Source organism: Leucoraja erinacea, chromosome 33, assembly GCF_028641065.1.
Source record: "Leucoraja erinacea ecotype New England chromosome 33, Leri_hhj_1, whole genome shotgun sequence".
NCBI lineage: Eukaryota > Metazoa > Chordata > Chondrichthyes > Rajiformes > Rajidae > Leucoraja > Leucoraja erinaceus.
The window spans coordinates 4812526-4839237 of NC_073409.1; the positions used below are offsets into that span (position 1 = coordinate 4812526).

Genomic DNA, 26712 nt, shown 5'->3' on the forward strand with positions numbered 1-26712 from the left:
GCTGAAAATAGAGCCACAAGATTCCAGATACCAAAGATGATGAGTTCATATTGGCTTTCGACTGTAGGAAAATGTAACCAAACTCAGCGATGGAGTAATGGAACCAGACATTAAAAGTTACTGCCATTGGATACAAGATTATCCATTAGATGATTATAGCTTTTATCATAACACAATAATGATAAAAGTTTAAAGAATGCTTAAAGCTAAGAGTAAAATGGGCCGCAAAATTATTACCTCAGAATTATTGACGCTCTACAGAGAGGAACTCTGTATATTAGTTTTAGAGATTCAGTGTGGAAACAAGCACTTCGGCCCACTGAGCCCACACTGACCATCAATCACCCATACACATGTTCTATGTTATCCCACTTACACATCCTAAACACCAGGGGGCAATTTACAGAAGATAATTAACCTACAAACTTGCACGTCTTTGGAATGTGGGAGGAAACCGGAGCACCCGGAGAAAATCCAGGTAGTAACAGGGAGGATGTACAAACTCCGCACAGACAGCACCCATACACAGGATCAAACCCGGGTCTGTGGTGCTGTGCTGCACCTCGTTGCTGCTCCAAATTGTTACACAATTTCTCCGTTTGTTTTGTGTTTGTATTGCATTGGAACGGCGTTGCGGCACCTCCAGAAAACGAAACATCATTATTTAATTTTCCCACCATGTGACAGGCTGGTTTATTAATCGTGCACATTTGGTCTACAAAAAAACAGCACTGCTTAAATCAAAAACATTTTATTGGTCCAGCTAGAATCCAACACAAATGTTTAAAAAATGACAAGCAGCGAAGCATCAGACCTAGATATAAATTAATGACTTTGTAGGAATTCTCCTTCAGGCACAACAGCAAAACAATCATCTCCCGGTATGTTTCTAGAACATGTCGGGAGCATGAATCACTTCTCCACAATCGCTTGCAGACAGCAATGATAATTTCAGCTCCAAGCATAAGCCATCGGAATCTAAAGTCAGTTTCAAGCCAAATAAATTATCCTATTGGGTCCACCTGTTTCTACAAAAGTAAAAACACTAAAATAACTCTTTCCCGCAGAATTATCTCCGCGCTGTAACTTTTTCAAATCTTTTTTTTCTCCCCAACATAATTTCAAAAGCAAAATAGAATAGCAAGTTATTATAACGGACATTATGCAAGAAAATGGCTTCTTCCGTGATATTTAAAGATATGATCCATTGAATGCAAATCCAAGTGGCATTCTCCAGGAAAAACACAAGGCTGCTGACAGACTGAAAAGTATTTTAGTTATAAGTCAGAGAGTGGGGAGCCTGGATACAGCAGATTACCAGGTCGCCTTGTCAGGAATCAGCTGCAGTACTGTTGCTAGCTCACACACCTCCAAGTCAAGAGGTCAAGGGTTCAATTCAAAATCCAGAAGCACAAAAGGCTAGGCTAGGTTCTATTCCAATATAGGACTGAGCTGGTGGAGTCCGGTCACCATGCAAGATTAGAACTTGCTGTATTGTGGCTGTATTGTGCCAGGCCCAATGTGTTCTACAAGCTGGAGACACAAGAGACTGCGGTTGTTGGAATCGATCCTTAAAACACTAAGTGCTGGAGGAACTCAATGGGTCAGGCAGCAGGTTTGGTGGGAATAGATAGACAACGTTTCAGGTCAGACTGAAGAAGGTCCCAACCTGAAGGGTCTCTATCCATTCCCTCTCAAGATGCTGCCTGGCCCGCTGAGTTTCTCCAGCACTTTGTGTTTTGCCCTCTACAAGACCCCTGGCTGAGCTCCTTCAATGCAGGCCCCTTCTCGTTTTCTTGTTATTCGCAGAATGAAGAGATTGCAGATGAAATTGACTCTAGGGGCAGGTGGAAGGTGGAATGGGAAGAGAAGTGGAGAATAACAGATGCACAACACAATTTTTCACAAGATATGCAATGAAAAGTAGTGCTTTTTCGCGACATCTCCAAGATATCTTAAAATCTTTCTGCAGCGTCAGATGTTAAAACTTTGTCTCCTAAAGTGTGATTTGTTTCTGCAGCCCAATAATCAAAAGCAAAGGAACACTGCTTTTTCATGGCATTGTTCAACTTTGAGTGTTTGGACCAGGGTAAGAACATTATTCTAAATTGATCGCTGAATCAAACCACATAATCAAACTGAATTATGGATCAAAATCCTGCAACTTAAGGTCAATGATTTTCCAAACATTTCAATGCGGAAGCAATGATTTAGCACTTCATCTGCCAGCTTAGATGAATTTGATCTTCATGTAATGTGCCAAATCCTAATTGTCAAAGTAGTGAAGACAGTAGTTAATGATAAACAGATTATGAAAGCATATTAGAAATTCACGGGTACCGTGCGGCTATAGCATTACGTACACCTTTATCACCTTGACCATTCCCTCTTTTCCCACTCTACTGTTACTAGAAGGTATAAAAGCTTTAATGCATGCACCAACAGATGCAGGAATAGCTTCTTCCCCACTGTTATCCGACCACTGTATGGCCCTTTCATAGGCTAGGGTGTACTCCCAATCTTCCAACCTACCTCATTGCAGACGTTAGCCATTTTCTCTGTAAGTGCAATGCTAGAATGCTGTAAATATACATTCTGTACTCTGGCATTTCTCTGTAGTATTTGTGTACAACCCGATTGTACTTCAGTATAGTTCGATTGTACTCATGAATGGTAAGATTTGACTGGACAGCGTGCAAACACAAGCTTTTCACTGCATCTCAGTACACGTGACATTACTAAACCAATTCAACTGTTGTTAATTGATCATTTATAATTGAAAATTATTTCCCTGAACTATCACAGAGTGTTATCATATTTTTGATAAAGTCAAAATGATCTAAGATTTTAAGTGGGGGATGGTATGGAGATATTAGGATCACATCGGAAGATTAAAAATGCAAAATGATGACTGAAATCGAACTTCATATTGAATAGTTTTTTGTATTATTCCTTTGATATCTTATTCCTTTATAGTTCCACCACACAACAAGTAACATGGCACAGCTCTACGAATACCAATGTGCAATCTACTTTAAAGTAAGCTTGATACCCGACCTTGGAATTTATCCAGTTTTAAATCAAAGGGCTATACTAACCATTTACATTGGTAAGAATACATTATTAAATGTCAAATTCTACACTTGGCTTAGTTTTTTTAATTAGGAATATAAAGAGATATTGATAATTTAAGGACATTATATAATATTCCTGTTTGAATCAACCTTTGTTCGGTTATTTGAAGTTAAGGGACTCAGTTCATCATTGAAATACATCATCAAAGCAACAGTCTTAAGCTCTGTGCCAAAATGGTCACACAAGTACCTATCTCCCAGGTGAATTCAGACAGGTTACCATTAGAAGGATCTAAATAGTTTACTTAGATGAAAAGCCTAGCAAATAGACAAGCTAATGACAGGCATTCTAACTACCTGGACACAGTGCTTTATTCTTACCCTGAATGTTATAGTGATCTCGCAGAGAGTTTATTTCAGCTAACAAAGAGCCTGCCATAGATGTTGCGCTTCACTACGTTTTTGATAAGCAAATGGCATGAAGAGTGAACAGGTGATTTTTGGTAGTACTCCAAGAAGGTAAGAAAAATAATTACACAGGACAGCATTTTTTTTTTTTTAAAAATCAAGCAACTAATATATTATTCATGTAAAAATACATCTTTAAATTATAATTCACTTTGTGGTTATACTATTTACTTTATCAAGGAGGTTTATATTTTTATATATAATTTCAGTTCAATTTTGTTTCAAAACACATAAGAATGAAAATATTATATTTAAATAAATTACCAAGGTACAGGCAGATGAGATGAGTTTATCTTGATACCACGTTTGACATTGACATTGTGGATGGAAGGGCTTGTTACTGAGTCACACAGCATGGAAACAGGCCCTTCGGCCCAACTTGCCCATGCCAACCAAGATACCTCAGCTACACTAGTCTCACCTGCCCATGTTTGGCCCACATCCCTTTAAACATTTCCTATCCATATACCAATCCAAATGTCTTTTAAATGTTGTTATAGCAGCTGCCCCAACTACCCCCTCTGGCAGCTCATTCCATATACCCGCCATGTACCCTCTGTGCGAAAAAGTTGTCTCAGGTTCCTATTAAATCTTTCCCCTTTCTCCTTAAAGCTATGTCCGCTGGTTGGTTAATTCCCCTGCTCTGGCTAAAAATACTCTGTGCCTCAACCCTGTCCATTCTATCTATCTGCGCTGTTCTGTTCTATGTTCAATCCAGGTTACAGCTGTTCGTTAATTAAAAAGCATTGAAATAAGAGGCATTTTCGCCAATCATAATTATGTGTATAGAATATATCAACAAAATACTGAAATTAATATAATGAGAAGTTACCTTTAAATGTTCGAATTCTTGGGGCACTGGGCTCAGTTCTGGGGAAGATTGAATCTGAATGGGTCAGATGAAGGGGGGAGGTTGAGGGGTGCCATCTCGGTGGGATTAGCACCAATACTATTGCAAGCTTGTTCGTCATGTTGGTGAAGGTTTGATCTAACTTGACAGGCAGAAGAGAAACTGAGCACAGATTCAGAAAAAGAAAGCTGCAAATGAAGGCAGACAGTTTGCGGATGGCACAGTTCTGGAGCTGCTTGCTGCCTCGACTCTGAGCCTGCGTGCTGTTTGTATGGAGTTTGCATGCTCTCCCACTGGGTGTTCCATTAGGAATAACTTCAAATGATTTCAAACATAGAATAGTATCACATTACCATTTGCCAAATTACTTCAAACATTGAGAATTGTATGCGTTTGAATGCACCAGTCACAAGGAAGATGCAGGTTGTGTGTCTGACACCCACATTGGAACTTTACATGGAGTTTGTCACATCAAGAGTTTAAACTCAACCACAGTAGGCATTTTTACAGCTGTTTCACTGGCATCTAATTTACAATAAGATAAAAAGACTTACTCAGAGTTTAAAACATTTAGAGAAATTGCAACAAGAAGCAGTCAATTGTCAGGTATTATTTTGTATTGATTAAACCATTTTTAAATGTGCTATTCTTTTGTTTTTGTCAGTAATTACATTTGTTGTATATAAGGGGGAAAATAATTAGGCTGACTCACACGGGGGGGTCATGGTGCCCGAGGCTCCAAAATTCCTCAGCTACTGTAAACTTTAATCACTTATTATTTAGTGTTTTCTTCCTATGAAATATGTTTGATGTGCCAACACTTGGCATATTTTAAACTAATAAACATTTAAGGTAAAAACAAAACGGAGAAGTTGACCGACTACAATTTCCCAATGCTGGAAGAGGATATTCAAAAAATGCAGCAAATTAAAATTAAATCAGTTACATGGATTTTATAATTATTAGGTTAGAGGTGGGGGACATTTGCATAATGATCATATGGATCTATGTCAAGTTGCAACTCATTGCAAAGTGAAGCATGAAACAAGATCCAAACAACATTCAGGCATGGGCTATGGGTGGTACATAATGTCTATGCTTCTGAAGTGCTGGGGCAAGTCCTCCTCCAGCATGAAACAGTCTAACGCCGCTACCATTATCAAGTCCCTGGGATTCATTTTTCACCATAAACATTAACTGGACCAGGCAATGGACACTGAGGCTAAAAGAGCAGGATAGTTGCTTTTATTGAAGGGGTACAGCATGGAAACAGGCCCACCTCCCCACGCTGAACAACAATCATTTCTGTTCTATGTTTTCCCAATATTGCATCCACTCCCTACACACTTGGGGCAAATTACAGAGGCCCATTAACCTACGAACCTGTAGGTCTTTGAGACGTGGGAGGCAACTCACATAATCACAGAGAAAATATGCTAGCTCAACACCGACAACACAGCTCAACACAGCCAAGACCAGAGGTCAGGATCACTAGAAAGCAATCCCATCTGTTTGAATGGTCCATACTGGATTGGTACGCCATCCACCACACAAAGCATTCACTCCTTCCTTCATTGCAGCGGTGATGTGAATCAACAAAAATGCACTGCCGTTACTCACCCAGGTCTCTCAGCAGCATTTCACAAATGTACTTGCTCTACTAACAAAAATGATTAAGTAGTAGGAATACCTACAGATAATCATCCAAATACTACACATCCAGTCTTGCTTCTAATTCATTATCCTCAAATTTGAAACTAATTTATATTAAATGACTAGTCCATCTTTTAGATCATTATTAGTTAAGTTGGACCTTCTCCTGAATTAAACAAATATAAATGATTTCTGCAAGGAAGCTCTTGTTTATCATGTAACCAAATTGTTTAATATTTTTGAATTTTAACCAATAAGAATCAACAACTGTGTGCAAATACTAAGGAAGGTCCCGACCCAAAACGTCACCTATCCATGTTCTCCAGAGATGCTGCCACATCCACTTTGTGTCCTTAATATGCAAATAACCTTGGCATACATTGATGACAGACACTGTAACCAGGGGCAAGGATTACACATGGAACAGTAAAGCATCGGGAACAGGCCCTTTGGCCCACAATCTTTGTGCTGGACATGATGCCAGATAAAACTGATCTCATCTGCTTGTACATCATTCATGTTTTTCTATTCCCTTCCATATACCTAAAAGCCTCTTAAATGTCACTATTGTGTCTGACCCCACCACCACCACTGGCAATGTGTTCCACGCCCCCACCACACTGTATAAAAAAAGTACTTGGCCTGCACATCTCCATTGACTTTCCCCCCTCTCGCCTTATAGCTATGCCCTCTAGTGTTGGGCATTTTTACCCTGGGAAATAAGTTCTGACTGTCTACCCTATCTTTGCCTCCCATACCATGCCACCTCACCACATGCTTGAGAAAATATTCCGGTACAGTTGTCACACCAAGCTTTAGTGAAATCTGAAATCAGAGAAGAATGTGTCACAAAGGTTCTACTAGTACGTTAATTGAACTGCACTTGATCGGAGTGCAACTTGCCATAATCTTCCCAATTAATTTATTGTTGCTAAACATTTCCATTGCACTGGTGATTGCGCCATTGAGAATCCTGGCATGATGTTCCGCTTCTCAGGAATAGAGAGGGGACAAAACCGTTTGTAAACTCGATATAGTAGGCAGTAAAATATATCAACTGGGTGCAGCAGAATAACAGGCCTATAAACACAATACACTCAAATAAATAAACAAACCATAAATCGATAACCGCCATACTAATGCAGATAACCCCAAATCCTAGGCGTGACCATGGGTAGCACAGTACCACAGTGATAGAGTTGCTGCCTCACAGCACCAGAGATCTGGGTTCGTTCCTGACTACTGGTGCTATCTGTACGGAGTTTGTACGTTCTCCCTGTGGGTTTTCTCCGGGTGCTCCGCTTTCCTCCCACATTCCAAAGACATACAGATTTGTAGGTTAATTGGCTTCTGTAAATGATCAATTGTCACTAGTGTGTATAAGATACCGCTACTGATTGCTGGTCGGCACAGACCCGTGGGCCGAAGGGCCTGTTTCCACCTATGCCTTATCTCTAAATCAAAGTAAAGTCAAAGACATGAATTCCATCGTGTTATGTACAAGGGTTGATGTAACTGAAATGTTCTGTGTTCAGAAGTAGTGCCAATTCCTCTTCCAGCCAGTTTTGCATTCTGGAGCTGGAAAGTATCTAATCCGTTACGGTAGAACACAAAGTGCTGGAGTAATTCACTGGGTCAGGCAGCATCTCTGGAGGTCATGCACAGGCAATTGTTCGGGTCAGGACCCTTCTTCAGGCTGAGTGTGGTGGGGAGGGAGAGTTGGAAAAGAGCTGGGGGGTGGGACAAGTGATTGTTGGGTATAAGGTTTTGATTATCAGATGGGTGGACAAAAGCAAGAGATAAAAAGGAGACATAAGGCTGACAAAAGTGGGCTAAAGAACACAACAAAGGTGTTGAGAAGGAGGGAAGAGGTCTGAAAGTTTGGGATTATGTCTACAGCAGTGAAATGTAAACTGGAGGGAGGGATATTGGTGGAAGGAGGGATTGAACGGGTGGGGAAGTGGGATCAATGGAGAATTGTTGTGCATCAGGGTCAGGGAGAAGGGAAGAGATGAAAAAGAATGGGGTGAGATATTACCTAAAATTAGAGAATTCAGCTCATACCATTGGGTTGCAAGCTACTCAAGTGGGATACGAGGTGCTGTTCCTCCAGTTTGTATGTGGCCACACTCTGGCAGTAAGAGGCCCTGCACAAAATGGTCGGCATGGGAACGTTAAGATGGGGGATCCAGTAAGCTTTGGCAGATCAAGCGCAAGTGCTCGGCAAATCTGATACGGCGCTCAGTTTGTGTTTCACCAGGACAACGTGACCCCAGATCTCACCCCAGCATTAGTCTCAAGAGCTAATCACCAGTAATGAAGTCAGAGTCACACCCCCTTGACAACACGGCAGAATTTAACAGTATATGGCGACAAGGCGCACTAATAAAATTAAAATCAATGGGCGTCAAGGGAGGATGCTTTGTCGGGTCAATCAGCGGGTCATCTCTGAAGTTGTTCCCATCTTTGTTGAGAGTTGTTCCCATCTCCGAAGTGTCCCGGGCACAACCAACTACAACTGCATCATTAATTACATTGTTTCCATTTCCATCAGAAGTGAAGACATATCAATGACGACATAATTTCAACCCCATTTACAACTCCAAAGATGATGATGCAGCCCAGGCTTAAATGCCTACACCATAATCCAACCACAAGCTGAAAAATGGCCTATATTATTTGTGGTTCCAACAAGAAAGGATCTGACTACACTTGATATCCAATGGCATTATCATTGCTGGCTCCACCCTCAACAACATCTTGGAAGTCACCATTGATCAGAAATACAAACGGATCAAACATGTTAATAATGTAATCAGACATTGGGTTTCCTGCTCTGATCTACTATTTCATTTTTTTTGCCGTTCTCCTGTACCTTCCTGTTGATGCATGGGGCAACAATCAAGCAGGTTACACAAAAATGCTGGAGAAACTCAGCGGGTGCAGCAGCATCTATGGAGCACAGGAAATAGGCAAGGTTTCGGTGAAAGCGTATTGGAATCCAGGATAGAAGGGAAATATCGGACTCAGGGATGGGAGATAAGTGAACATAGACTAATTTTTTTATTCAAAACTTACAAACCTTACGAACGGAGCATTTGTGTATTCATCAAATAACTACTAACTACCGACTTCTGATCACAATTTGAATGTTCTATTTCCTTCCACCCACAACCTTTCATAATTTTAAACAGCAAATCAACTTTCATCCTTTTCTATTCGATGATGAACCACTTCAGCTTGCCCAATCTCTCCTCTTAGCTCATGTCCTTCAACCCAAGAGCCATTAAACCTAGACTCAAAGTACTTCACGCTCCATCTGAAGTGCAACGCCCAGAACTGAACACAATGCTGAACATTACAACAGCAAAGCTGGACTAATGCCTTTAAAGGTTCAATGTGATTTCCTTACTTTTATGGACTATGCCTTTATTTATAAAGTCAAGTTTACCATGAGTTAGTTTAACTTTCTCAAGCTTTCTGCCACAAAAGATTCTTCCTTAAAGATATTTGGAACATAGAACAGTATAGCACAGGAACAGGCCCTTCGGCCCATCATGTCCATGTCAAACATGATGCATAGTTAAATTAATCTCCTCTGCCTACTCATTATCCATATCAATTCCCTAAGGTCCTTCTAAAAGCCTCTTAAATGTAGCTACCATATCTTCTTCCACCACCAACCCTGGCAGCACATACTGGGCTGTAAAAAAACTTGCCCTGCACATCTCCTTTAAACTTTTCCCTTCTCACCCTAAAGCTACACCCTAGACTATAACAATTCCACCCTGGAGAAAAGATTCTGACTGTCTACCACATTCAAAGATATCCACACACTCACTTGGTTTATTGACTCCCCTTGTTCCTCCTAGCACATTAATATTACTTTGCAAATCACGACATTAACTTCCCACTGCAGTAACTTTCATCTGCATTTTATGGTCATTATTCTTGCTTGCTTTTGGAGGTATATCACTAACCTCCTTATTGTTCTTTTCCAAGTTCTGTATCATTTGGAAATTATAAAATAGAGATCTGTAAATGCAGGCTGAAGTCAGTAGCATACATCAAGCAAAATAGTTTCTGAGAATTGAACATCGGGAACAGATTGCTTCAATCTAAGAAATAATTGTTCACCATCTCTCAGTTCCTGTCTTAAACTGTTGCACATCCTGTCACATCTATACTACCATTTCCCCTCGTAGTCCATTAGATTTGATTGTGTTTATGTCCATTTAATTCATTCTCTCTATTGCCTCATCACAAAACTCAATCTAGGCATGATTTGCCTTTAATATATCAATGGTGCTTTTTCTTGATTAGAGCAGGTTAGTGTAAGTGACCATTGAATTTCCCACAACCAAGGTTAGTTTAGTGAAGGTTAGGTTAGTTAAAAGACATTTAGATTGTTTTCTCTTATTCTCAGATAATTTCTCGTCGTTGAAAACCAATGACATTTCAATGAGCTTCAATCAAACTTCTTTTACAGGTAAACAAAATTCAAGATCTTAACAGTTGCTGTTTTCGACGTAATCTTTCTTACCAAATGTGAGATAACTTGTGCACTTTTCATTGTTTGGCCTGGTTGATAGTGAGGGAGTTCAAAATTGTACTCACAGACAACAAGCCGAATGTGAAAATCTGGATTTATGACTGGAAATATTGGTCGAGTGGCAAAATGCAAGGCAAATACCATTACTTAACTACTTGTATCATGACTGCAAGCAAGTAGGTTAAAATGTATTTACAATTTTGAGAGGCTTTGGTAATCCATAGGTAATATTGTAGACTGATGTTTGTTCATCAACTTAGTTGCCCTACTATGAAACTATTTGAAAAGAAGAGAGGCAAGTGATGTATGATAGATACACAGTGTCTAGAGGGAAATTTACTGGGTTGAGTTGCCCAGAGAAAAAGGGGAGAAAATGTGTCGGGGAATGAAAAGAAAAATGCATCAGGATGTGGGTCACTTAGCACATGCCAAGTGCTACTTTCAAGTAGCTCATGACGGTAGCTCTAGAAACATTTATGGACCGGTAGGGTGTTTGTCAGGCTCTTAACTCATAGTTCTTTCACAGAGGGAAGCACATGAAAATAAATTTATAATAGGAAAGTTTTGCATGTGTCAAGTGATGAAATATAATCAATATAAAAACATGTGCCACTCTGATGGAAACTTGGTTTTTACAGCTCCATAAAATATATACTTTTATCATCAGCTTTTTTTAAATAGCTCACCAACCTGTTTTACTAGATCTAAAATATGGTGGCTATTTAAAAAAAAAACTGTACTAATTAGATTAAATGTGCAGGGGATGAAGGAAGATGTTATTGTACAAGGTTGATTGTTAATTATATGCATGTAGAAAATAACACTAACTTATCATGGCTTTCAATTAATTTTCAGATACATCTGATCCTACCTGGAACCACATATCCATATTATTTCAGCCCAATTAATAAGTCCAGGAACTCTTCCTTTATATGAAAGCACATAACTCATTCACGGCAACAGCATTTATGAGTTATTGGTTGGCATATTCATAAAACCATTGCCTTAATGGACTGTGATAAGAGATGTTCCTGATAATCAAAGAGTTGAGATTATTGATTGCCACTCTAATTGAAGTGTCCCTCAATTTGCGAGATCAATCCAAAAGGTATAATAACTACGCAACTTCAAAAAGATTTGGAGCACGAGAGCAAGCAAATCTTTTCCCCGCAGTGCCTCAAGTAGAAACCTCCACAGGGCAATATGCCAGTAGGCATCGTATGAAACATTGAGGTAGGAGATTGCAACATTCACCCTGTTTCGACCATTGCAATCGACCAGGCATGCACAAACAGAAGATCAAACAGAACAAGTTATCCTACAACTTTAGGCTGCGCACTCCATACGCAAGAAGAAATATGTAACATTCAGAGTTTTGAATAGAAAAAACTAGATAGTGTAATCTGTCCAGCTGCTATCTTACTTGATAGAGGGAAATATTTTAAATTTAACATACCAATAATAGGCCACATGAAGATTTTCAGTTGCTTTAGCACGTTAAATTTTATACATAACAGAAGGCACTCAATTACCTTCAGTGGCTGAATGTATAGTTCCGGAAAGCACAATGAATATGAAGAGAAAATGAATGGTTTGTTTTCCCTAGCTGGGAATATGTGTGGTGGAGAACGGCACGTTATTACTCCCATGATTGTAGCAGAATGGAATTACAGAGCAGAGAATAAAGAAAGGAGACATGGTGTGGAAATGAGAAAGCCCTCTCTGAGTTCATAGCTCCCTCGGATGACCATGTGGACATCTGACAAAGGAAACCTCACTTCTCCTTTGTTCGTGTTGCCAACTGACAGCTGACTGGCTAAGATCTAATTACTTCCAAGTGAGGTCAGGGAAAGGCATTTATTGAACAGAACTGCACAACAACAGGCTGATGATGCCCAGAAAATCCCTCTCGTGTTAACACTTGATTTATGGAAACAATTATGATTCAGCTGGAATCTTCCTGAGCTGGGATATAGTCCACAATGACACACAAGCTGCTGATGTGAAGAGGGGAAAACAATGGATTGTTTCTGTGCACAGTCTGTCTTCAACGTAAACAAAAGTAAGTTTTATCAGTAATTGTACAGTATTGCATTTATTTCTACAAAACTATTTTGCCAAGGGAATTTTTTTTTTTTTTGCATTAGACTGACTTAGGTTAAACATGTGGATTGACATCGAGGTAGTTGTGAATGCTTATAGCCAGTCGATACAGCGAAACGTGAATTGTGTTTAGGAAACATGGGAGAATTCCATGGAAAGCATTTGATTTTTACCACATAAAATATGTTGTGATTACTTTTGAATGAATGAATGCAAGATGACAAGTGTACAGAAGCTGGGAGGATTGATTAAGCAGCAGGGTTTAGCCGAGCAGTTGAAACAGCAGTGGAATAGTAATGTAGAACATATTCCATGCTGCAAATATCATACTTTTTAAATTACAGATAAAAGACTAATATCGTAGCACACAGCAACTTTTGGAAAAGCCAGTTATCTTTTCTAGTTTTGGGTTTTACATTATTTTTAAAAGTGAAAACTGGCAACTAACTAGAACTTAAAAAAAAATTGGTATACACCTCCAAGCATGTTGCCATGGTTGTAATTTATTTGTAACAGCTGACTGTAATGGCTTGTTAAAGTTAAGTGATACTTCTGCTTGCAGCTTTACTATCGTCAAAACTCTCTGTACAAGAGGAAAATTCTAATAGCAAAGAGGATCAAGACATTCCAGAGTACTACAAACTGAACTGTTTATAGTGAAAATTGACAGTGCATCACTTCTCTGAAGAAGCTCTGGCTCAGCATCATAAACTTTCTCAGGAACGCTTAAACACATTCTAAACTGCTAGTGCCACAAATAAAAGAGATCCAAGGTCACGGAATCCAGGCAGAAGCTGGGACCTCAAACTAGCAACATTCATCCGATTTGTCATTTAAATTGCAGCATGTCGCTCAAGAGAACCCGGAGCAGTGCACTATAATGCGCAAATGGATGCAGATATGGATCCTGCCAACTTTGTTGTACAAACTATACTTTCATTGTATCCTTCTAGCAGGGAATGTGTCTATCGCTTGCAATGACATGACTCCAGAACAACTAGCTGCAAGCGTGAACTGTTCCACCAGTCCTGAGCGGCACACCAGAAGTTACGACTACATGGAAGGTGGAGATGTAAGAATACGAAAACTTTTCTGTCGGACACAGTTTTATCTGAGGATTGATAAAAAGGGCAAAATCAAAGGCACGGTTAATCCCAGCTGCAATTACTGTAAGTAATACTTTAATTAGCTTGGAAAGATACAGATTAAAGGGGTTTAACAAATCAAATGAGTGCATAATTTCAAGTTTACTAGGTTTTACAAAGCAAATTGAGTGTCTATCCAAAATCATTTATGCGAGTTTGAAACATCTGGTGCTGGTTTTTTGTTAAATGTGTAGCTCTCAGCGATACGTAAGCATCATATTTTAGTTCTGCAAATGTATTAGTTGACAGCTGGCAAACGTTTGCAGAAATTATCCCTTTTATTCAAACTGACAAGAAACAGAGATATCAGATAACACTTTAGACTGAAGTAAAAATCATTAGAGTTATCTGCTTTTCATGCGACTAGACATTTGAAAAGTAAATTACCGGGAAAGTGGGTTTTGGTGAAATTGCCTTTTGCATCAGCTTGTACTGTTGTTAATGCTAGATTTCTTTAGTGGGGATATTAAAACAATTTGCACAGCAATTTATTATATCTATATGGTTGAAAAATAGGTAAAGCGACATGCATTTGTTATTCCAAATACATTCCTTTTTAAAGTACTGTGATTTTACACACATTCAGAGACGGTTGTTTCAAGTCTGGATCTGCTTGAAATAACATCACATTTATACCTGCACATTATTCTAGTGCTGTCTAAGGATGGTTAACAAGGTTTGATTTCTGAAGAGCTAACAAGAGAACCAAGTTTAGAATGGCCTCAATTATTTTAATAAGGAACCAATTTCAGGAATATTATTTATGGTTTTACAGCATTTTGAAACAATGCCATAAAAGATAAACAGGGATTATGATTGCAATGTGCAATAAAGTGGAGGTGTGATTGCTCAAAAACAGTTATGGCTTTAACAGCTGTAGAAATTGCAAGTATAATGCAATAGCTTATAAACTCACAATGGAGTTTCTTAATGGAGCAACACGTCAAAGGCATTACTTAAAAGAAACTAAATAATGAACAATATCATGTAGTTAAATAAAAATGTTGTAGAGTTTGTCCATTAACATTTAATCAACGAGGATACTATATTAACAGCAATAATACAAAATGTTAAAGTAAAGCAACAAATTAAATGGTAAAAAATAACGCATTTGCCTCCAAAAACTGACAGTTGGTGTATAAAGATGAAAATAAAAATGAAAATAAAAAGGAAAAAAATAAAGTAAAGACAGCCCAAATTCCCCCATTTTTAGGTCAAAATGTAAAACAACAAAATCTTATATTTTTATAAGAAAGGGAATTGCAACCTGGATTGTGACAAATAAACTTATCAATCTGCGTCACTTGCACTTCTGCTCCACAAAAGGACAGCTTATGTTGGTCCACAACGCTACATAATCCTTTATCATGTAATTTTCCGTCTCGCCAGCCTGCCCTGTGCATCTGGCTGGCTTGAACACTCTGGGTTTAAAGTTGCGAAGAATGTCAACAGTTCCTTAAGCAACCCACCAGGAGACACACTTGAGTCCAGGAAGTAAGGAAACCCTTTTTCCTCGGCTGCTTATTTCCTCCACTCATTGACTGAAGACACGGAAAGTTAAACCTGTAACGAACTGCAACTTTAAAAAAAAATAACAAATCTTAGCCAAGTGCAGTCAGCTCAAAATGATCAATTTTCACAGTTTAATTTCAGTGAAAATCCTCTTTTTCCTTGCTTTATTGTGACAGCAAAGTATTGCTGATTCTTGATTAGTACGGGTATCAGGGGTTATGGCGCAAAGTCAGGAGAAGGTGGTTGAGAGGGAAAGATAGATCAGCCACGATTGAATGGAGGAGTAGACTTGAAGGGTCGAATGGCCTAATTCTGCTCCTAAACGTATGAGCTATGAACATAGTGCTCCGAGTGCACAAAAAAATCAATGGTTTAACTCCAGTTTCAAGTCAAGCTAAAATTAAGGGGTACAATTCCAGATATCTTGAAAAAAGTCAACAATATAAATCTGAACCATGTTTGTGATCTGTATTCTGCCTCTTTAACCGAGCCACAGCTGCTGCTGCCTCACAGCACCAGAGACTCAGGTTCGATCCTAACCTCAGTTGCTGTCTGTGTGGAGTTGGCACGTTTCCCCTGTGACCAAGTGGGCTTCTTTTGGATGCTCCGGTTTCTTCCCACATCCGGAAGATGTGCGGGTTTGCAGGTTAATTGGCCTCTGTAAAATTGCCCCTGGTATGTAGGGAGTGGATGCAAAATTGGGATAGTACAGAACTAGGGAGAATGGGTGATCCATGGGCAGTGTGGAGGGGCAGCTGGAGACTGGCTAGCAATCCATGTAACTGGTTTAATCAATTTGTCACATTGTTTTACCCGCTCTGAATGGCAATGAATGCAAGTATCTCTTCATATTCATTGTAAGCATTCCTTTTCTTGCCCCATCAGGTAATACTGTCATTTAATATAACACCAAGGTAAATAGATCAGGAGGATCCTGAATTATTAGATCAGTTGTGTACACTCAGTGAACTAATCCCAGCCAGCTCTGTGATTGGGTTGTTAGAATTAGCTTCAGAACTTAAGCTAAGCAGAGAGAAAATCATCCAAAGTTCACCATCTGATTGTTATCGTGTGACTTCTTCTGGAAAGCATATATTTCTGGCATTGTGCGAGAACTGGATTGGCCCTGTGGTAAAATAAGTTGGCTTCATTAACTGTCTGAACATACATGAAAGGAAGATGACCACATTGGCAAGGAATTCCTACCCATGGACAAACACTTAGAAAGTCTATCACTGTGTCTGGGTAGGGGGGGGGGGGCAGAAAATCAGCAAAATACACAGGTCTTATTTGTGCTTCTTGGTGAGGATAAATGTGCAATAGCAGGGCAATTACTGAACTTCTTGACATTATTTCTATTTTCAGGACAGCGAGATATTAATCAAGCAATAGCAATATCAACAATGAGTGCACGATATAATCATTCCTAAAGAACAAACACACACAAGAAAATGCAGATGTCTTTAATTTAATAAAATAATGTTCGAGTTTCTGGTTTTAAAATAGTGCGCTTGCCACATACTTTCAATGTTGTAAGATTATTTAAAACATGAATAACTATGCAGTGAACACCATAATTCCCATCCCACAATCTGGTTTGTGGATCATTTCATAAATGTTATTGCATGTAGCTGGAGTGAATAACAACTGGAGAATCAGCAGCAATCAGGAATCTTTTCACCTGGTTTACCCTATGCACAAATCATAGATATTCAATGGACTAATTTGTTCTTCCCTCACGTTTGTGTAGCATGTAAATATTATCATTACGTTCGAATCTCTGCATAAAATACATGGTTCCAAGTGCCAAGAGTGGCAGGCAGTATCTAAGATAATGTCCTTGTCAAATTTATTGGAGATATTTAGCATTGATACAGAAAGCAAAGGTGGATTTGTTGTGATTATGGCACAAGTACAAGTTGGAAAGGGTGCAGAAGAAATTAACCAAGATGATAACTGGGTTTGTGGGCTTGAGTTAAAGGGAAAATCTGTAACGTTTTTCTTTGGCACATAGGAGGCTGAGGGGTAACCTTATTGAAGTGTACTAGATCATGAGGGGTATGAATAAAGTGAACACTTAGCCTTTTTTTGAGCGTAGAGGATTCTAAAACTAGAGGGTTTCGGCTTAATGTGAGAGATGTGAGATCTAAGTGGGGCAAATCTTTTCAACAGAAGGTAGACTGTCTGCAATGAGCTGCCCAAGGAAGTTATAGAAGTATATACAATCACAACTTTTAAAATACATTTGGACAGATATATGGATAGGAAGGGTTTAGAGAGCTATGGGTTAAATGCAGGCAAATTGGACTAGTCTAGTATGCCAACCTGGTTAGCATGGACAAGGTTGGCTGAAGGGCTCGTTTCCTTGCTGTACAGCCCCATGACTCCGTGAATCTTTAATTGACAATGAAGTACATATCCACATATGATTCCAATAACAGGAGCATGGAAGGAAGTTGGCTACTTAGTCCTCCGGACGTTTAATGAGATCTGTAACTTGCAGCAGTACATCTGTGGAAAAGCCTCCACTGCTTTCTGTGGCAGAGAATTCCACAGACTCGCAACTCTCTTTGTGAAAAGGTTTTGCCTCATCTCAGTCCTAAATGGCCTACCCCTTATTCTTAAACGGTGTGACCCCTGGTTCTGGACTCCCCCAATATCGGGACCTTTTTTCCTGCATCTACCCTGTCCAATCCAGTGCTGATTGGGCACATTACCTTCACCATTTCCTCAGACAGCGAGTTCCATTTACCAGTACTTTGTTCATCATCTTCTATGCTTTGACCCAGTATTCTGACCCAGCCTAATTAATATTTAATATATTTGTACTATAACCTCCCTATAAATTCTATTATTCAACTAAACAAGATTATTCTATATGCCTTATTAACCAATGCATCTACCCATGCTGCTGTTTATATGGATCTTTTGACATGCGCACAAAGATCCTCTCGTTCCCGAATCTTTCCCTAAGATCCCACCATTCATTGAGTTTTGCCTCACCCAAAGTATAATATCTTTTCAAAGATCACATTGTATCTGCCAGTTTTTTTGTCCATCTGGCCAATGGATCGATATTGTAGACATAGACTCTTCCTCGCTCTCCGCAACACTGCCGATCATCATGTCACCTGTGAACCTCCTATACCTGATGGATGGCAGAATGCTGAGGTATACAACACACAAGAGATCCATCATCAATCTCAGCGGTACACCACCGATCACTGGCTTCCGATCACAACCCTCGACCATCACTCTCTGCCTCCCATCACCAAGCTTGTTTCAATCGCCAAATTGCCTTGGATCTCATGTACTCCTTTCGATTGGCCAATCTCCCTTGTGCGACATTGCCAAAGATCTTCAAACTGGTAAATCTACTATTTGCAATGTTTTCATGCTGCAGGATACTAGTCACAAATGCAATGCAAAAGGTGCTAAAAATGATTCTTGTTCCCTTCCTGCTTTTCAGATCCTTTGCTAAATTGCATGTCTGCCAACAGTACAACACAGGAACCGGCCCTGTAGCTCACAACATCCATTCTGAACTATCTATAAGAAGTCTTTATCTGTCACTAAACATTATTCCCTTTATCCAGTATCTGTACACTGTTGACGGCTTGATTGTAACCATGTACACTCCTTCCACTGATTGGATAGCACACAACAAAAAAGCTTTTCACTGTACTTTGGTACACACAAACAATAAACTAAACTAAACTGAACATGATGTCAAGTTAAGCAAATCTCTTCCTGCACATAATCCATATCAATGTGCCTATCAAGAAACCTCTTCTATGTCACTATAGTATCTGCCTCCAACACCACCCCTGACAGCATGGACCAATTATTTAAAATTAGCTGCAAATTATTTCAAAATGTTTTACTTCTTGCCATCATGTCATAGTAACATAAATGTAAACTGTGTTTTCCTACAAGTTGTAGTAGTGAGGAATGAGGGTAAAGTTGAGGACTCCATCATTTGAATGGGAAACTATTCCAAGCTCATGTTTGTTTGAATATAGACACAGAATGCTGGAGTAACTCAACGGGTCAGGCGGCATCTCTGGAGAAAAGGAATAGGGAACATTTTGGGTTGGGACAGTTCCACAGACAGTTAAAACATCACCTATTCCTTTTCTCCATAATTGCTAAATTCCATTTGCTGACCAGCTAAATTACTCCAGATTTGTGTGTCTATCTGTGGTATCAACCAGCATTTGGAGTTCCTTCCTATACCCCACGTTTGTTTGTTCTGATAAACGTTTAATAATCCCCGGCTACTACTCAAAGCTCTTCCAGTGAGACACATCCCTTCCTTAAGGAACACTAACAAAAAACAGAATAATCCCTCCTTCACCTTACTGTGTTTTGTGGCATCTTGCCGAGTGAGATTGGTGCTACATTTTTCTATGAAGCTGCCGCCTTACTCCAAAATTATTGCTTGTGTGAAAACATGATAAATCTTTTACCTTCCAACTTTCAATATTTCACTCGTTAATTTTTTTCCATGATGTGCATAATAACTAGTAATATAAGCCAACCTAGTGATATTGAGATGGAGCTCACTAAACAATCCTGCTCTCTCTTAGCAGACTTAAGTCAGAGGAGGAGTTGCAAAACTGTAGAAATTATTGTCTTCTCCACTCAGAAGAGGAATTTGAGCCTTTTCAAAGCATCCTATTTCAATTTTAAATGTTTATAGCTTCAAAGATATATAGTTACATTTTTATTATATAAAGTAAGCTCTTAATTAAGGCAGAGTTCATTTATTCCTTGATAATGAGTAATAGCAGATCTTCATGGGTACATGGCAGTCATAATAGATAACAGGGCAAAATGCTTTTTATACCATCAGCAATTATTCAACAATATTGCCCGGGAGAAACGTTTTGTTAATTATATTTGTTACATTATAAATATGCTTCAAAGTACGTTGAGGATATATACATTGAGGAGAGTACGTAGAAAATATACTTACTTTGCAACTTTTCAACACAAGTCACACCATCCCTTCAGAAACTTGTCTATTTATCCAATCATCTATAACTCTACTTATTACAGCAGAGATATTTCCGCTCAGTTTTAACACCAGCTCCATTTGACATTCTTTGTTGATCAATGAACAGCAATCAATGGTGGATTTTTTTTTTAAACTGCAGTTTATTACACAAGATCACAATGATAACTTCTCAATGGCTCAGATAATAAAGACTCAGCTAAAAACACCAGTAAGGCTTCAATGCTTTTTATGTCACGAGGGGCAACAAGTCATGCTTTCCATTCTTCAATGATGATTCAGTAGACCTATTGGAGTGCAACTATGGTGACTATCAAGTGAACACAACTTAAGACTTAATTATATTATTCTTGATATCAACCATCCACGGATACATATCATTACACTTGGAAAAGGCATGTAAAGATGGTCTCTACTGCAGAAAATTGAAGGGAGAAATATTGAGAATAAGTACCACATTTTGATATTGCTAAGGCCCAAAACTGAATCTCAACTAGATTTTGAAAATGATATACATTTTCTTTTAGGGTGTTTATGTACCGAGTATGATTGCGTTCAAATGTTTACTTCAATTTTCTTTTCTTTCTGGGTCACATATTCCCCTTGGCAAGTGGGTTGGCAGGTATCCCAAGTCATGGTCCTGCCAATGCCTATCTTGAACCAAGTCATCTGTAAGTGTGCAAATACACAGGAATGGAAGGGAACTTGGCTATTTACCAAAAGCTCACCGCAGTTCCTTGCCCCACTCACGGCGCTTGCTTTCAACAACCAACACTGTCAATCACATCTTCAAGGCTACCGAAGAATACTTTGCATGCTTGCCAGAGTAGAAACATGAAAATTGAAATATACCGATCACCCAAATGATAGCTTAGAATTCAACCCTGTATCTTGTTAATGCTTTTACTGTTGTGGAACATAAGTTCTATCAAACTGCTGGTATTAACATTGAGGCAGCAGTTCTGCTTTTTGTTTACATTTTAACATACCTGTATTTTTTATTTAAACTTTGAACTGCAACTTGTGAGGAACTTGACCTCACCATTTCTCCTGGAATTCATACTGCACTAATCAACCAGAAGTTAGTTGCTCTAAATTGAATTCATAAGCTTTCAATTTGCCAGCAAAATGGAAGCCCTCAGTCATGGATTTTAACTCTTTAACTAAAGAAGTGTTTCCTTCCATTTGGTTAATGCATAATTTGCTGGATCAAGAATAATGAAGCAGGTTTACTCCTTGTTACTTCTGTACAATTTTCTAAGCTACTTATCCTGATGATAATCCATAACATAATTTTTCAAAATCTGTAATTTTGTTAAAGTTATTTCCACCAGAACCTCATGAAAAAATACAAACCTGCTGTCAGCAAATCTTCAAACTCGGCTTTGTTTGAGTTATAGTTGAAGTTAAGAGTCAAACAGCATAGAAACAGAGCCTTCGGTCAAATGGTACAGTGCCGAACATCAAAGGTCCAGCCACCCTAACCCGATAGTTTATTCTCCCCACATTCTCAACAACTCTCCTCAGATTCTACTATTCAGCCACAAACTGGAGGTGATTTACAGTGGCCAGTTAACCCTCTAGTCCGATGTGGGAGGAAACCGGAGCACTCAGGGGAAACCCATGCGGTCACAGGGAGAACGTGCAAACTCCACACAAGCAGCACCCAAGGTCAGGATTGAACCTGGATCACTGGCAAAACAAGGCAGCAGCTATGCCAGCTGCACCACCAATTTGCTTTTATACATTCTCCATTCTAAATATTGACCCATGTCTGAGGTTGACACTAGTTTCCACTAATGGGAGAGTCTAGAAGCAGAGGACACAGCCTCGGAATAAAATAATGCACCTTTAGAAAGCAGATGAGGAGGAATTTCTTTAGTCAGAAGGTGGTGAATCTGTGGAATTCATTGCCACAGAAAGCTGTGGAGGCGGTTAATGGAGATTTTTAAGGCAGAGATAGATAGATTCTTGATTAATACGGGTGTCAGGGGTTATGGGGAGAAGGCTGAAGAATGAGGTTGAGAGGGAAAGATTGATCAGCTATGATTGAATGGCGGAGTAGTCTTTGATGGGCCGAATGGCTTAATTCTGCTCCTATAACTTATGAACATAAACTGGATACTAGAAGAGTAAACTGTGGAAGGATAAACTGGCTAATACGCAGGACCTGCTGAAAGGTGGAAGCTAAAGAAACAAACAGCATCTGACTTTGGGCACAGGGAAAACTAGCTGCATTTCAGGCAAGCAATGAGAAGGGGTCCCTGCACAGATGTGTTTATGTCAAAGCCAATACTTAATACAAGACACAATTTGACAGTTAACTACGTATAATCACTGATGAATCTGTACACAGACTGAGGCTTTGAAGCCGAGAAAAAAAAAAGTGGGTTTTATGACTTTCATGCAAAATAAAACAAAATAAATCAAAGGAAAATGCAAAGGGAATATTTATCAATATTAATGGAAGTACAGAGAAATCACAAATTAGATTATATTTTACTGCCAGAGGCAGTCTTAAATTAGATAAATTCACTCAAGCTGAAGGAAAACCTCATAAAAGTGTTCCAACAGCAATGATTCCACAAAGAAACATTTGCACACCATATGTGTACTCTAGGATCTTCTGACTATCAATAAACATCTGTGGTTGGCGTTACGTAAAGCATCAGTGACACTCATGTTTGACGGCACTCATTGAGAATGTCCATACTGTTACCATCAGTTTTCTATGACTATTACGATCTGTGCTGGCATAATGCAGCAAAAATAAGATTCAAAGGGTTGATCCACTGGCAGCTAAATTAGTCATTTCAGACAAGGGCCTAAAGGCAGCCACAATCTCAGCCTCAAGGTACAGAATTCGGTAGTTGGAATTAATCAGAACAAAGTAAAGAATTAAAGAACAAATTTGAAAAACAAATCTAGAAAAACCCAAACCATAAAGTCAGTTCATCATAATTTGGGAGATGCAGATCATGTGCAGGCAAAATGTTCAGAAAGAAATTTGCCTGGAATAGTACCAAATGAATGATCAAATTTATGACTGTTAAGCAATTAACATTGTAAAGAAATTGCTAACCACAACCCTCTGTCACTTAGAGACAAGTTGACGAGTATCTAGAAACACATGAAACTGCAGATGTTGGATCTTGAGTGTTGGAGAGACTCAGCAGGTCAGGCAGCATCTGTGGAGGGGAATGGATGGATGACATTTCCACTTGGGACATTCTAAAGAAGGGTCCCGACCTATTTACCTCCACAGATTCTGCCTGACCCATTGAGTTACTCCAGCACTTTGTTTTTTTACTAATATCTAACCGTCCCAAGATAATGTATATGGTCTTGAATATCTGACTTTTTAAAGTAGTAAAGTTAAGGGGGGACTTGATAGAGGTCTTTAAAATGATGAGAGGGATAGACAGAGTTGACGTGGATAAGCTTTTCCCACTGAGAGTAGGGAAGATTCAAACAAGAGGACATGATTTGAGAATTAAGGAACAGAAGTTTAGGGGTAACATGAGGGGGAACTTCTTTCTCAGAGAGTGGTTGCTGTGTGGAATGAGCTTCCAGTGAAGGTGGTGGAGGCAGGTTCGATTTTATCATTTAAAAATAAATTGGATAGTTATATGGACAGGAAAGGAATGGAGGGTTATGGCCTGAGTGCAGGTAGATGGGACTAGGGGAGAATACGTGTTCGGCACGGACTAGAAGGGCCGAGATGGCCTGTTTCTGTGCTGTAATTGTTATATGGTTATATGGTAACTTTAATTATTTATTGAGAATCTAGGCGATAGAGTCAGATTATGAGTAGTACGGGTGTCAGGGGTTATGGGGAGAAGGTAGGAGAATGGAGTTAGGAGGAAATCAGCTATGGTTAAATGACATTTACATTTTTTTTCACGCACAACATTGCGTGAAAATTACGTAACTCCGACCACAGATGTTTATAGATAGAAGTTGGCTCGATGTGCCTCGAAGATGTAGAGCTGCAAGTTAACAGCACAACTATTAAAACATAGCCATGAGCAGGAATCTTTAACTTTTGCCAAATCAAAAAGTGAGACCAGGTTTGCATGTGAAAGCTAAATTTCTTTCAAAGGAAGAACATTCTGCCCATTTTTCTCATTTATTCACTTCCATATGTGCTTATCATTCCTGAACTATCAAATCAAAAATAACAAAGGCCGGACATAACCTCTACAAGAACCGTTCACCAATAAAATGAGCTTTAATTTTGTCACCCTCATTTGCTGACTTATATAATATAGTTTTATAATAATTTAATCTACATATTTTTATTCCCAAAATCAGTGGATAATTGTGCAAAGTGACAGGATTTATTTGTTGACTAGTATAAAGACTCATCTCCAGAGACAAACAAGACAATGTCTTTTATGGTTTGCAGATAATAGTAGAGGGAAAAAACAATGTTATTTGCTTCGGGCTCACCTTCATTCTAGGCTGTTTGTACAGAATATTTCCAAAAACGGGCATACCTGAATTTCTAAGTCACTGTCGCATGACAAAAGAGGGCAAGTTTGGTTTCAAAACTCCTGAGCTTTTTATTTATCAAGTGCTTATTTAATAGTGCTATCTGTAAACAAAAAACCGTACGCAATTACAATGTCTGGAAAATTAAAGAACAAATGAGTCAGAACCTTAAGAGATTACTGGCCACAGCATGTGTCAATTATTCCCAGAAAGATGGAAAAGAAACTATCTAGATTATTATCTCTCAGCAACATAAATCTCTTCACTAAATGAACTAGCTTTCAGAGCGCCATGTACTATGGGCTCTGTAAAACTGGTTAGATTACATTTGCTGATTACATCGTAAATATTTTCTACAAATGATCCATTTTATGAGTGGATTACCGCTAGGGTATTTATTTGATGAATTATATCCAATAAAGGCATTAAATGGAATGAGATGCCTTTACATGGGCTTTATGTTTATGGAACACAGAACAGGGGTCGTGAGGAGAAGGCAGGAGAATGGGGTTTGGAGGGAAAGATAGATCAACCATGATTGAATAGCAGAGTAGACTTGATGGGCCGAAGGGCCCAATTTTGCTCTTATCACATGAATTTACAGCACAGGAATAGGCCCTTTGGCCCTGCCGAACACAACGTCACGACCAACTTTTATCTGCCTATACATAATCCATACCCTCCATTCCCAAGTACCTATCAAAAGCTTCATCAGTTTATCTAAATTGGCTCATTTATGCTGTTTACTCAGGCAAAATCTTGGCTTCCTGACAGTATTGAAGTCTCCCAGTTTAAATGCCTCACTCAGGATTATTGTTTATGTGCAAAGGCACAAATGTGTGGGAGTAACAATGCATCAGGCAACATCCCTGGAGAACATGGATAGGTGACAGTTTGGGTTGGGTCCCTTCTTCAGACGTTTTGTAAACCTGCATCTGCAGTTCCTGGTTTCTACATGTTTACCTGAAAAATACTTTGAAACTTGTTATGATGTCCACTACACCATAAGTTCTGACCACCAGCTGTTTGGTGATATTATACTGCAGGCAAAACAGCAGCTAGTAGGTGGCTCAGTGGTGGTTGATCAGGTGCTTCACAGTTTGTGCCAGAGACACAATTTGACACAGTTGACCTTGAACTTTTTCTGTGTGGAATTTGCATGTTCGCCTTGTTTCCTGGTCCGAGAACACTGATGCAATTATTAAGAAAGCACATCAGCTCCTCTACTTCCTGAGAAGATTACAGAGAGTCAGTATGTCAAGGAGGACTCTCTCTAACTTCTACAGGTGCACAGTAGAGCGTGCTGACCGGTTGCATTGTGGCTTGGTTCGGCAACTTGAGTGCCCAGGAGCGGAAAAGACTACAAAAAGTAGTAAACACTGCCCAGTCCATCATCGGCTCTGACCTCCCTTCCATCGATGGGATCTATCACAGTTGCTGCCTCAAAAAGGCTTGCAGTATCATCAAGGACCCACACCATCCTGGCCACACACTCATCTCCCTGCTACCTTCAGGTAAACGGTACAGGAGCCTGAAGACTGCAACGACCAGGTTCAGGAATAGCTACTTCCCCACAGCCATCAGGCTATTAAACTCGGCTCGGACAAAACTCTGAACATTAATAGCCAATTATCTGTTATTTGCACTTCATCAGTTTATTTATTCATGTGTGTATATATTTATATAATGGTATATGGACACACTGATCTGTTTTGTAGTCATGCCTACTATGTTTGTGCTGAAGCAAAGCAAGAATTTCATTGTTATATTAGGGACACATGACAATAAACTCATTTGAACACGAACTGCATAGGTTTCCTCTCACCTCCCAAAGACATGCTGAT

The 26712-nt window shown here is 39.2% G+C and overlaps 2 protein-coding genes across 4 annotated transcripts in view; one reads left to right on the plus strand and one right to left on the minus strand.

The window, feature by feature from the left end:
• Nucleotides 1-26712, minus strand: part of LOC129712563 (protein FAM227B-like) — a 119023-nt gene that overhangs the window by 18241 nt on the left and 74070 nt on the right. The window lies entirely within an intron of this gene.
• Nucleotides 12202-26712, plus strand: part of fgf7 (fibroblast growth factor 7) — a 35907-nt gene continuing 21396 nt past the window's right edge. Inside the window, exons 1-2 of one of the 2 annotated variants that reach the window (XM_055661071.1) lie at nucleotides 12202-12659; nucleotides 13654-13869. In XM_055661071.1, coding sequence (XP_055517046.1) covers nucleotides 12617-12659; nucleotides 13654-13869 — 259 coding nt within the window. In that variant the 5' untranslated portion in view covers nucleotides 12202-12616. Of the gene's footprint in view, nucleotides 12660-13262; nucleotides 13870-26712 lie in introns of both variants that reach the window. The other variant, XM_055661070.1, reaches the window with a different exon arrangement.